Source organism: Bos taurus, chromosome 18 (genome assembly GCF_002263795.3).
Source record: "Bos taurus isolate L1 Dominette 01449 registration number 42190680 breed Hereford chromosome 18, ARS-UCD2.0, whole genome shotgun sequence".
Classification (NCBI taxonomy): Eukaryota; Metazoa; Chordata; class Mammalia; order Artiodactyla; family Bovidae; genus Bos; species Bos taurus.
The window spans coordinates 13394965-13407761 of record NC_037345.1 but is presented as its reverse complement, the minus strand read 5'-3'; the positions used below and the strand labels follow the sequence as shown (position 1 = coordinate 13407761).

The 12797-nt window shown below is 51.0% G+C and overlaps 1 protein-coding gene across 7 annotated transcripts in view; it reads right to left on the bottom strand.

The window, feature by feature from the left end:
- Positions 1-12797, bottom strand: part of BANP (BTG3 associated nuclear protein) — a 68784-nt gene that overhangs the window by 42481 nt on the left and 13506 nt on the right. For 6 of the 7 annotated variants that reach the window (XM_059876665.1, XM_024978177.2, XM_024978178.2 and 3 more), the window contains exons 2-4: positions 8302-8440; positions 4635-4726; positions 2144-2343 (exon numbers count right to left, since the gene is read on the bottom strand). In XM_059876665.1, the coding sequence (XP_059732648.1) occupies positions 2144-2343; positions 4635-4726; positions 8302-8440 (431 nt within the window). Of the gene's footprint in view, positions 1-2143; positions 2344-4634; positions 4727-8301; positions 8441-12168; positions 12190-12797 lie in introns of those variants that run through there. The other variant, XM_059876664.1, reaches the window with a different exon arrangement.

Genomic DNA, 12797 nt, shown 5'->3' with positions numbered 1-12797 from the left:
CCCGCAGAGCAAAGCAAGGGAGGTTCTGCCCAGGAAGGCTGCTAGCGGGTCTCCTGGAACGCTGGGGAGAGAAGGGGCTCCCTGCAGCCTGGAAATGCCTCCCCTGAGTCCGGCGGGCGTGGCCACGGTGGTCCTTCACTGGCCTGTGGGAGGGGCCAGGGTGGGCAGTCCTCCTTTCCAGGATGGGCAGCGTGGACGCCGAGCACAACTCAGCACAACTGTACGACATGCCCCGCCACCCCCGTGTCACCCATGGCAGATACCAGGGCAGCCCAAACCAGCAGCCTCGGGGTCCACACACAGCCGCAGTGGCACCTGCAACCCCGCAGACTCGTCCCCATCCCCTGCCCCACGGGACGGCACAGACCACAGACGGGGAGCCTGAACATCGTGTCCCTGCCGCCAGGGACAGCTTTCCCCACATGGTGACAAAGAGACAAGCCTCCAGGCTGTCCTCACTCAGGGCAGGAAGCTTGCCTTCACTGTCGCCTCAGCTCTCAGAGCAGCTGTCCTTGAGGGGGGCCTGAGAGACTCCCCCAGGTCTAGGGGCAGAGACCGAAGGGCTGACAGCCTGTGAGGCACGAGAAGCCTCCCTAACACCACCTCTCACCCACTGCAAACGTCCCAGACGTTCAGAGTGAGAATCCGGCTTCTAACTCGCTGAGCCCAGACTCACAGCGTTCTACACTCACACACAAAATATTTCTGTATAATTTTAACATAATGTGAATTTTCCAGAAATTTTACTATCATTTGAGTCTAGAAAGAATTGTACGTTGTTTTACTTGTCACTTTAACAGGAACCACTCCTTCTGTAATATTCCACCACCAACTGGCATCCCAGTACCAGGGCGACAGCCTCCCGGTCATCAGCTCTGACGTGGGCCTATCCATGGCCTCCTGACATAGCCCCCAGCCTTTTACGTATTATGACATGTGTTACATTATTATACGCTATACACTACCATCCTTTAGTTTTTTTTAATTATGAGTTCTGTTTTCTAGACATTACATCTTAGGGTAAGAGGTCATTACAAAAAATTTTTCTTTAAAAACGGCACTGGTCCTGGCAAGTCTGAGTCTCTCTGCAGAGAAAACACGCTCCACCAAGTGTCCACGGGAGAAAAGACACGGCTGACCATCAGGACACGGTATAAACGCTGGGTGAAACAGCACAGACCACCTGGCCTTCCTCTGGGGACAGAGACCCCTGGGGCCTCCCCAACCCTGGCTGGAGAGCAGGTGTGGGGGCCATGCAGTGTCCCCAGCACACTGTGACACTTCTGAGAGTTACAAGGGCCCACACTGCAGGTGTCGTCCACAGCCACCCCAGGCAAACCAACAGGCAGACAATGGACGCTGGCCCGTCCATGAACGCCCTCCCCGATCCCACGTGCCCCCAAAAGCACTGCCCCATCCCCAGGGGGCAGATGGGGGACCCGCAGACAAGGCAGAGCCTGGCTGGGGCCCCCACTCCTAAGCAGCGGCCCCCTGCCTCCTCCACACTCAGCAGGAGGCAGCAGTTGGCCCAGAGACCCTTGGTAAAGGTCCCAGCTCTCATCAAGCACAGACAGGTGTCACCACCACCTCCATGAGACTTCTCCACAGCCCCTCATGGGAAAGGACAGAAACGCCAGCAGGACGGATGGATGCAGCCACCCCGGCCCGGGCTTCCACTCGTCTCCACGGAACCTGATGGTGCCCGGGACCAAGCACAGGCACTCCGGTCAAAGGCAGGGACACCCCCACATTGGCCCACACGCTCCCGAATCTCTGATTCAAACAGTACCTGAACTACTGCACATCCCACTACAGTTAGGCTCTAAACAGAGAAGAAAACCAAGAGGCACAATAAAAACTACAGGCTTGAGTGGAAAATCTGATACTTGAGTGAAATTTATAAAAAGCTACCTCTGAAGACAAAGAATCTCTCAAGACTAGCCAGATGGAACAGGAAAAGAGAAGAAACACACATCCAGCTTCAAAGCCCCGGCAGGCCAGTTCCAAAGCAGAGATGCCCACCTCATGCCACGAAGAGGCTGTGAGGACGGCCCAGCTGCCCGGAAAAGGCCATGTCTCGTCCGGGCCTGACTACTGTCCCACCCTGCGTGCCGAGGGCGCAGCCTGGGGAGGGGGCTCTCACCATCGCACTTTGTTGCAGGTCTGGGTGGCGCCGAGGGGTGAGCCAGCCACCATGGGCACCTGGATGGGGCTGTGCTGCTTGTTGGTGACCAGGTCCAGCTTCTCTTCCAAGGATTTACACGTGGCCTCCAGAGCCTGCAGCTTGGCTTCAATGCTATCCAATCGCAAGCAGATTGTCTGATTAATGGAATACAGGAATGACTGCAAGAGAAAAACAGAAGAGCTTCAGGAAGGGCCTCTGGAAGTCCAAGCAGACAGTTCCAAGAATACCAAGCAGCTCTCTCCCACACTCGGCTGCATCTGTCCCCACAGGACGAGCCCGGCACTCCAGCTCTAGTTGTGAGCAGCAGCGTCTCAGGAAACAAGCTGGACCCTGTCCACTCACAGCGTGACTGACTCTGCTCTGAGCAGCTGCAACTCTAAGTTACACTAAGATCCACAGAACACAGAACCTAAGTGAGCTTTACGACGTTGACTTTATTAATCAGTAAACCTACACATAAAACTAGTCAAATGCTTCTATGAAAACAGATTACGCCCAACATCAAAAGAGCCCAGAAACCTGCCTGCTCCCAGGACACCCACCCAAGGTGAGGTGTGGTGCTGAGGCTCCCGCATGTGGAAGCGGCACAGCTGCCACCTAGTGGCCGTTAGAAGAGCCGTCGCACCTCCCACCTCCGTTGCCCAAGTCCCCACCTGGGACCAAGGTCCGGCTCAAACACCCGGTGGGGAGCTGCCCCCTCCCCCAGCGGCCACTCCTGCCGTGGGTCAACGGGGGACACAGAGGGAGGTGGCTGCGCCCCTGCTGGCCTCACAGCTGACACGGGACAAGGCTGCCAGGCGGGAGCCAGCCCGTGATGGCTCAGTTCAGCAGAGAGGCAGTGTCCGAGGCTCCTCTGATGTAAGCATCGTGACAACCACTCACCGGTAGCTGAAGTCCCGAGGTCAAATCACTAATGACCCCACTATTTTTTATAATTTGAAGACATCAACCATGCGGCTCCCCAGTTCTCTAAACAGTAAAACTTCATCATCTTAATTCTGAATTAGAAATGATTCTGCCTGGAGTTTGGATGAACATCAGTTATTACATACCAGTAACACAACTTCACAAATCAATAAAACAAAGAAAGGCAGAGAATAGCACTTTTAAATAAGTCTCCTAGATACAACTGATATTAACCAAAAATCATCCAAATCTATCCCTTTTGCAGGGCTCTGGCAACCTGGTGAGCACACTTTTCCCAGGACATGTATGGCAGGTTCCAGCTGCGGCCCAAGGCCCTGCTCACAGGCCAGGGACACGGCAGGACCGCTTTCACTTGACCTTATCCACGTCTGACTGCTATGCTATTCACCACACAAGCCTCTTCTGTGATGAAACTCTAACTGCGTTTTATTTTTAACTATATAATGTAGGGTTACTGAACCAGTGGTCCTCTATACACTTATCTGAAATAGAAATTTAACTGGATGTGTCTTTACCCACAAGGTTAAGTTCATGCTGCTGCTCCACGTTAACAAGATGAGCCAGACGTTTCTACACAGAAGGCCCAGGTAAACAGAGAATACAGCTGTACAGCACCGGGAACTTTACTCAGTACTCCATAATGAGCTGATGGAAAAAGAATCTAAAAGAAGCGGAATGTATATGCACACTTTGCTGTACAGCAGAAACAAACACGATAGTGTATAAATCAACTAAAAGCTCCTTTGGTTTTCCTCTGCACTACAGTCCTAACTTCCCACAGGAGCTGATGTTCATCTCTGCGGCTCTGCAAACAGCAGACCCAACAAATAAAGCCAAGAAACAGCGATCGCCCACTGACTGAGCCAGTGGTATCCAAGGCCCCATCTAGCAAACCACAGAATTTAGGTGCCCTAAACAACAGGCACACAAGTGCTTCATCACTGGGGGAATGGTGTGTGTTCCCTCCGAGCGTGCGAGGTCCATGGGTCTGTGTAGAAGAGGCCACAATCCTGGTTAAATACTGTGAGTCTTCAAGGGGAAACATTCATGGCTGTACGCGCCTTGTGGGGGATTGAACAGTGACTCAGAGAAACAATATGTACACGTCCTCAGCCCCAGGACCTGTAAATGAGGCCTTCCTTGGAAACAGGATCTTGGCAGACGTAATCAAGGTAAGATGAGGTCATCCTAGGTGAGGGTGGCCCTGTCCTCGTAAGAGACAGAAAAGAGACGGAGACATGGAGGAGATGACGTGAAGATGGAGGCAGAGACTGGAGGGATGCGGCCTCAAGCCCACAGATGCCTGGGGGCCCCCCAGGAGCTGGAAGAGGCAGGAGGGACCCTCCCTCGGAGCTTCTGAAGGGAGCTCAGCCCTGGGGAAACCCTGATTTCAGACTTCTGACTTCCAGAACTGTGAGAAAGTACATTGGTATTGATTTAAGCTCCTCCTCACCCCAAATTGTGATAATGTTACGGCAGCAACATGTCAGATATAAAAAACCATATATATTAATATTTTCACCTTTATAGAAGGGTCCTGGCAATTGATCTCCAGTCGCTGGCGTTTCAAAGCTGGTTCATCTTCGTCTGTCACTACATGATTCTCCAATACAACTGAAAATCAGAGACAAAAGCACTTCAATACTAAAGGTTTAACAGCTGTTTCATGTTAAGACAGTAAACCATTCCAACACCTTAAACATAAAGGTGTCACCTAAGGTTAAATGAGAATTAGCACAACCTGTTTCATATTTTATTATTTACAGATTTAACTTAAAATTATCAGTCAGGCAGAAAATAGGATCTCTCCTTAATCTCAAGAAAAACTGAGATATTGGATAAATTATCTCCCTAATGTGCCAGTGAGTTGATACTAACACTGAGACTGCAGGCTTCTTACTCAAGGCTCTGTCCAGCCACCCTTTGCGACAGAAACCAATTGCTAATAACGATTTCTTCCCAACTTTAAAATAAGGTCTTGTCAGCCAGCCACCTATTCCAAAAGCAAAACCACTCTCAGAACACTACATCTTCTCAAGTGTTGGTCATCAAAGTAGTCTCAAATTTAACACAGTAAGTTTCAGGGAAAGCCACCCCCACGAAGTGTGTCTGAAATGGAGGTCTCCCACCAGCACCTTCCAGGGGGGCTTCACGACTTCTCCACTGATAAGTCACTTGGCCCAGGATCAGGGCTGACACAATATGGTCCCAATCCTGATGTCTTTACATCTGTACTTGCCAGGTGATTTGTCTCAAAACTCTAAAGACACTGAACAGACCTGAGACACTAGCAGGAATCCTTCAGGAGTCCCAGGCGAGAGCACTGAGCTGCTCTCCAGAGGCGAAGTTACACCTAAAGCCCTACCTGACAGAGACCAGCCACAGGCCAGCGAGGCCAGAAGCAACCTGCTAGCCAGAGGGCTGGCGCCATATATTGCGCATTCACACCTCACACGCCTCCGTAAGATATGCAGGAACAAGCTCCCACTTAATTAAGTTAACGTGTTGTGGTAGCAACACAGGTTCTTAAACCTTCATTGAAGCCTGCTTACTCCCACTGGAAGCTGGTGATTAAAACAGGACTGGGAGGATGAAGAGGCTCTGGCAACCACTAATCCAATCCTTTTAATTTTCTGACATCAAGTCCAGAGAAGTCAAGTGACTTGACCAGGGACACAGCTGGTCTCCTCTCCCTTGGCAGCGTGAAGCACCTCAAGGTGACGAGCTGGGGGCAGCAAAGCACGTGAGGACAAGGAGACAAGCCTGCGGTGGCAACAGGGGCACACACTTGGTTACACTGTCTATGAGCCGTGGGGCCCCTAGTTCATCCTCTTCTTTGTCCTTGAGTTTTACAATTCTGCATGCACTTCTTTTAAAATTAAACAAAAAAACTCAATGTTCATTTTAAAGCCATCACGGTCACCTGGAATGGCAGACCCAACAAAGGCTGCCATCGAGTCTGTGTATGCAAACAGGCAAATAGACTGTGGCTATGGGGTGGGTACACACGAAGTCACAGGAACCTAACTGAGCATGTTGATTTCAACAGGAAGTCAAGAAAAAATGGCATATGCCAAAAACTCAAAAGCAGTTCTCTTGCTAGAATTATGGGAAACTTCTATTTCTTCTAGTTGCTTGACTGTATTCTTAAATTTTACAAAGTTTACATTTTAGAGATGAAAAAAAAAAAAAAAAATCTCAATCTTAAACTCCCTCCAGATGTAAATGTGGGAGTACAGCACAGTGCCTGCTGGTGTGGGGGGGTCCCTGGGGTCAGAGACGGCGGGTCCCCTGTCCTCAGAGAGCCCTCCCTGCACACAGTAGGTACCCATTACACAGCCATGAGCTGTAGTTCGCAGCCATTTAAGGAAGCTACATGGAACAAAACCAGGATCAAAAATGACACCTCTAATCCTTCTCTGGACTGAAATCTACAGAGGGAGAAAAAAAAATTTTTTTTAAACGGAGGGAGAATTTACTTGGCAAGTAAACTGATAAAATTTTAGTAGTTTCTAAAAACACTTAAAATTTATATAATTGGACCATTTTTCTTTTATTATTGTATTGCAGTGTGAGTGCTTTCTAAAGAAATTGTCTACCCAACAAAATGTGAGCAACTGTTTTTAAAACTGTGATGCCTGGTGACAGCACTGCTGTGTTTCCAGTTCACTGGTATATGAGGAGTGGCACTAAATGAGGTCAAGGCTGCACGTTCTCTCTCCAAACAAACCGGTTCACTTTTTACAGAGAAATCTGGGGTTAACAGCTAACTTCAGACACCCTGACTTTGCTCAAGGATCTGCCAAGTTTTTGACTGTTTCAGTTACCAGGTGACAGTACTTCTTATAAACAATTCAGAAGCAAAATTAGGAAAAAAAACTGACTCAGTCCAGTCGCTCAGTCGTGTCTGACTCTTTGTGACCCCATGAATCGCAGCACGCCAGGCCTCCCTGTCCATCACCCAGAAAACTGACTAAAGAGGCGCATTTCTGAAGGGGTATGCCCATCTCTTCACGATTGCTTGTTCAAGCCTAAAATTCACGTGCTGCCCATTGTCCTTACATAACTAATTTCCCAACTAAGAGATCATGTAAGATAGACATCATCACACTTCGAGATTTCTGAAAATCCTCTTTTCTGTGGGGAAAAGAGTCAGCATTTCGATACTACTATTCCACAAAGAGGGCTTCCCAGGTGGCTCAGTGGTAAAGAATGTGCCTACCAATGCCAGAGACTCGGGTTTGAGCCCTAGGTCGGGAAGATCCCCAGGTCGGGAAGATCCCCTGGAGAAGGAAATGGCAACCCACTCCAGTATTCTTGCCTGGAAAATCCACAGACAGAGGAGCCTGACAGGCTATAATCCACGGACTAACAAAAAAGTTGGACGTGACTTAATGACTAAACAATTCCACGAAGAATAAACAGGCAAAACAATTTTTGTGATTTAATTATGTATGCTTATGATTTTATACTTAACAGACATATTAAACACATAAAACTTTATGGAAAAAAAGAACACTTACTCAGAAACCTTTTTACAAAATAAAAGTGCTGACAAAGTGTTTCATAAAGTGAAATCTAGAGTTCCCCTTATGAAGTGTCTAGTATCTAGTTAAGATTCCAACTAAGGAAGATTACCAGCACTGGCAAAAGTGCAGGAAAAAGCCATCTCTCAGAAGAACCGGGTAGTGCTTCTGGAACGTCCGCCAACGTCTTATCAAAACTCTGAATAAACACAGCAGCTCTGCTTCTGGGAACTTACCCTACAAAAGTATTAATATCTGCCACGATACACAGCAAGACCAGTACTGCAGGGTGTACACGGAAGAAAACCAGTGCAAACCACGTGAACGCCGTTCCCAGGGAAGAAGCAGAGGAAGGCGGGAGCCGCGTGCACGGAACACCTCGAAGGTGTCCACACACGCAGCAGATGGTCTGCAGCTGAGGAAGAGGCACGGACAAGATCACAGGGGCTTGGGGGGCCAGGGCAGCCGGGGCTGGACGGCCGGGGCACAGGGATGGGCTGGGGGTTGCTGAGGGACCAGGTGGACGGCCATGGGGCTGACTGGCTCACGTGCTCACGTGCTCTGAGCATGCCCTGATGTTTCTCTTGCTTTACTAAAGGGAAGGAAGGGAAACTTACAGAAGATCCTTTGGGTTTTTCCCCCAGACTGCCCCCAACTCTGTACCTGGGTGGCCAGGACTCAGCTCCTCAACGGCGATCTGCACCACGTCGGCCAGGTCCTGTTCTGACATCATCCAGGACGCGAGCAGAGTGGCCGGTGGATGAGCCGGAATCAGACTCGTGTAGGACGGTGTTCCTGCCACCTAGAAACAAGAGCAAGACGGCCGAGAGGGAGATGAACAACCGTGATCTTGAAATGATGGAAACTGAGGCCATGTTCTGTGTCCACAGGTTCACCAGGAGCCTGTGGACATGTCCAATATGAGGCTCTTCTTGCCTCAAACCATCAAAATGTCCCTTGTTACTAGACAAGCCCCCACCCTGCCAGTCCCTTCCCACACCCCCCGCAAGTCACCTTCCTAAGACACCTCAACGCGTCACCCCCCAGCCAGCTGTCCCAGGCCCCCTTCCTGCCCACAGAACACGTCCTGTCCCTCACCTGCCCCTACCAGCTCTCAGCTCCACTACACACACCACACTCCCAAAATCATGGCAATCATACCTCCAGATGCTACCCAGGCGGACCCTTCCAACAAGGGTGTCCCCTTGCCGGCTTCCACTCCTCACACACCCTCCCCTCAGGCGGGTAGAGCGGAGGGCTGGCACCTGCGAGGACCGGCCGCGGCGCCAGCCCCCTGCCTGGGCCGAGGCCTGGCCCCCACCACTGTCACCCCTGAGACAGCATCATGTGTGCAATACAATCCGTTTCTTTCTTCCTGCCCTGAAACTCTCCAATTAGGCCCGGACACACCTTTCCCGAAAGAGAAACGAGGCCATGTCACTCCAGACACAACCCATTGACACAGGTCTAAACAAGGTACTTGCACGCTGGGTGCCTGGAGGTCAGGATCCAATGCCACTGTAATACTTGTATCGTCCTACACTTTGCATTTTAATCACCTGTAAGTAAACGCTTACGACATAAGCAACCTATCCTCCCCAGCTAGACTTCTCGTTCCCTAGGGCGGACACTGAGTGCCCAACTCTCCAGGACAGCACCACCCCTCCGCCCCGGCCACACACACACACACACACACACATACACATACACACACAAAGACACACACGCACACACACACACACCCGCAGTCCTGAGGCAAGTCCACCCCAGCTCCAGGCAGAAGCAGCCGAATCAAGAGTCAGGTCATCCACTTCCAACCAGGAGTCTACTGACAGCTCCTTTAAGTGGCTAAGTTCCAGCAGGCATAAAATTAAATTCATAGGTTACACACATGTTCTTAAACCCTATAAATTCTGATTTAAACTCTATAGCTTAAATGGCAGCAGCTCCAGAATTTCTTAGGCACACACCATTTGTAGGAGGAGGATGCATTCAATCTGCTTTTTTCAAGAAATATGCTAGATGTGCACAGACTATCTCTGGGGCATAAAGATAAAGAGGAAATTATACTTGCTTTTACCATGAAAACGTATCACCTTCTCAAAAAGTACTTTTTAAAATGACCAGACAACTCAATACCGAGGCATCTGTCACAGGGAGACCGTCGCCTCCGCCTCCTCGTACGTGCAGCCTCACCAGCAGTCCCAGGCCTCCACAAGAACAAGCTGGGAGAACTGGCGGGCCCACCGGGGTCTGTCTCCCTAAACCTGTGTCCCCGAAGGTGATCTCTGAGCAGATTAACTGTGGTCAGCACGAACACCAAAGCCACTCATGCTGTTGACTCGGTCAGGGATACACTGAGCCCCTTCGAGCAGGCAGTGGTCCTCAATTACATAACACCCTCTCACCTCAGTCTTTGAATTGATGGGTTTAAAATGTTTTAGGGTCGCATACTGCTTTCAGAATCAATTTTTTTTTTAAATTACAGATCCTCTTCCAAGAAAAAAGCACAGACAGACACTGCCAAGTTCCTGAAACTCACAGTCACCTCAGAGAGACAGCTGGTAGCTGACCACTACCTGCTCTCCGCTACACTCAGTGCTGTAAGAATGAGAATTCAAAGGGCACATGGCCACCAGAGCCCAGCCCCTCCTGCAGCGCGCCACGGCCACGTGACTGCCCCTGGCCAATGGAGCGTGAGTGAGCCGGTGCAGGGGCAACCCCAGACCCTTCCCGCGTGCCCTCCCGCGCTGCTGCCTCCCAGACTACCTTGATCTGAAGGAAAACTGCCAGTCACCTGCTCTAAAAACAACGTATTCTGGAATCTGCAGCATGCAGCCAGCCTTAACCTCTGAGATCCACCCTGAAGCCCATTCACGATGGCCCAGCGCCTCAGGTCCCAGGTTAAATACTAGTGGAAAGTGATCAGGTGCCAGACTTGAGCCTTCCCTGGTTTCTGGGAGCTCTGTGAGTGGCTTAACACTCCGAACTAACCATAAAATCCTGAACCCTACCCTCATCCAAATGAGGACACCACACATGATCCAGGGTGTTTACTCGAATGATTCTGCTGCCAGGATAGAGTCATTTAAAATTCTGCTAACTGTGATGGTTTGAACAGAAAAAAAAGAAAAAACTAGGGCAACAAGCCCAAGAAAACTGGAACAGAACAATGCATGCAGTTGCCATTTTGGCAAATTAAATTTGCCATTTCTCAGAAGTCCTGGAGATAGTCCAGTCTTAATATCATAAAGCAGCTGGATTGTGATTAATGTTCAATAACGTCTCTAACGGCAACGAGAAGAGAGCATCCTCCAGGGTGCACACCAGCCAAGTCAACAGCCCAGCGCTCGGTCACCAGGGACTGTACAGTAGGTGACGTGAGCACCACACCGTCCATGTGGATGGGACGCTCTCCAGGGCAGAACACGAACAGAAAACAAGGATCAAAGGAAAACTGCAGGCATGGGCAGTCATGTGTCTGTGTGTGTGAATGCACACAAAATGCTCTGGAATGACACATACTGAAGCAAAGCAACCCACGAGAGAGGAAGGGCAGGTAACACCAGCAGACCTTCATCCTTTGTCCTCTGGACCGCTGAGCCTCCTACAAGCACGTATTATTTATTGTGCTTATTACACTGGAAACAGTTTCTCTAAAACAAACCAGTAACTACACAGATGAAGCCAACCACATCAAATCTGGATAAAAACAAGGGCGCTTTCTTCCACCCTGCCTCAAACCCCCCTCCCAGCCTGCGTGCGTGCGCAGCCGTGACCTCTGGTGCCCCTGCCCCTGGCCCTGCCCTGCGGGCGCTCCTCCTCCCAGGCTGGGGGACCAGGCTCTCTCTCCCTCCAGCTCGGCCCTGGGCCGCTCCTCACTGGCACTGAAACACCGTCTCCCTGCCCACAGCTCACAATCAACTCCACCTCCAACCTGTCCCGGAACTTCGCATCCTCGTGCCAAATGGCCTTCGGGCCACCTCCTCTGGGCCTCCAGTCTCAGTGTGAAGAGGCCAAACTGAACCCGCCCCTGCGCACACTTCCAGACTCCCCACCCACGCGAGGTTCTCCTCCTCTCATGGACCTGTAGGCAGAACTTCCGGCTGCCCTCGCTCCGGCCTCATCAGTGCGTATCTGGACCCATGCACTGGCCCTACCTGGGTCTCCCTGCTCTGCCTTCGCCCAGAATCGCCACCAATACCTGTTTAAAGGCTACGGGTCACGTGAAAGCCCATCTCAGCATCCCTGTCTGCTTAAAGCCCAGCAAAGGTTTCCCGCTCATTCGAGGTGCGCGCCTGGCGCCTGGCACCAGCCAGGCTTCCCCTGTGCCTGCAGGCTCCACCCAAGGCTCCTCACTCTGCCATCTGAGGAGGCCACCCCGGCCGGGTGGGCACACACCAGCCCAGTTCTCACCCTTCACCGTCCACTTGCGCTTCCGCCCAGTCACACCCCACCCATCACACCCACCAGCAGCACCCATCTCCCGGCTGCCCGTTCCTGCTTCATCACAAGGCCCTTCCATCTAACCTGCGACACAGGCGAAACATCCGTCTGGTTTGGCATCTGTCTCCCCTGCTGGAAGACAAGCTCCCCTGGGCGGGAACCTCACCATCCCACTCAGTGCCCCGCATGGGGCCTGGCACGCCATGTACGTCAGTGCAGTGGGGCTGGGGGGGAGCCCTGGGGAGACACCCCGCTGCCCACCCAGCACAAAACTCTGGAGGGTGGCACGTCTGCTGACAAACCACACAGTAAGGTCTGCAGAGTTCTCGGCACTAGGCTCTCATTTCAATGACTGAAGTGTAACTAGGTCACAGACCTGTTTAGCTTATAACTGTGAATTGCACACGAACAACATGTTAGGTTTCAGAGTAGAAATACAAGCTGCTCGCGGACTGTCAACGACAGACAGGAGCAGTTGTTCATTAGCAGAAACAGAACAGTACATTTAGTTTCGATTTTTCTAGTTTTTAAATATTTTGGACACCTGTATAAAATAAAACCACAAGGCCACTGGAACAGGGAAAAAAGGAAGAGCTGCTGTAATTGAACACGTGATAGCGTCAGCAGTAAAGGTGAGAAAAGGAAAGCCTGCAGCCCAGCAGCACTTGTCACGCGACAAAAAGGCATCAAGAAAAAGCAGCCAGGCAGAGCCC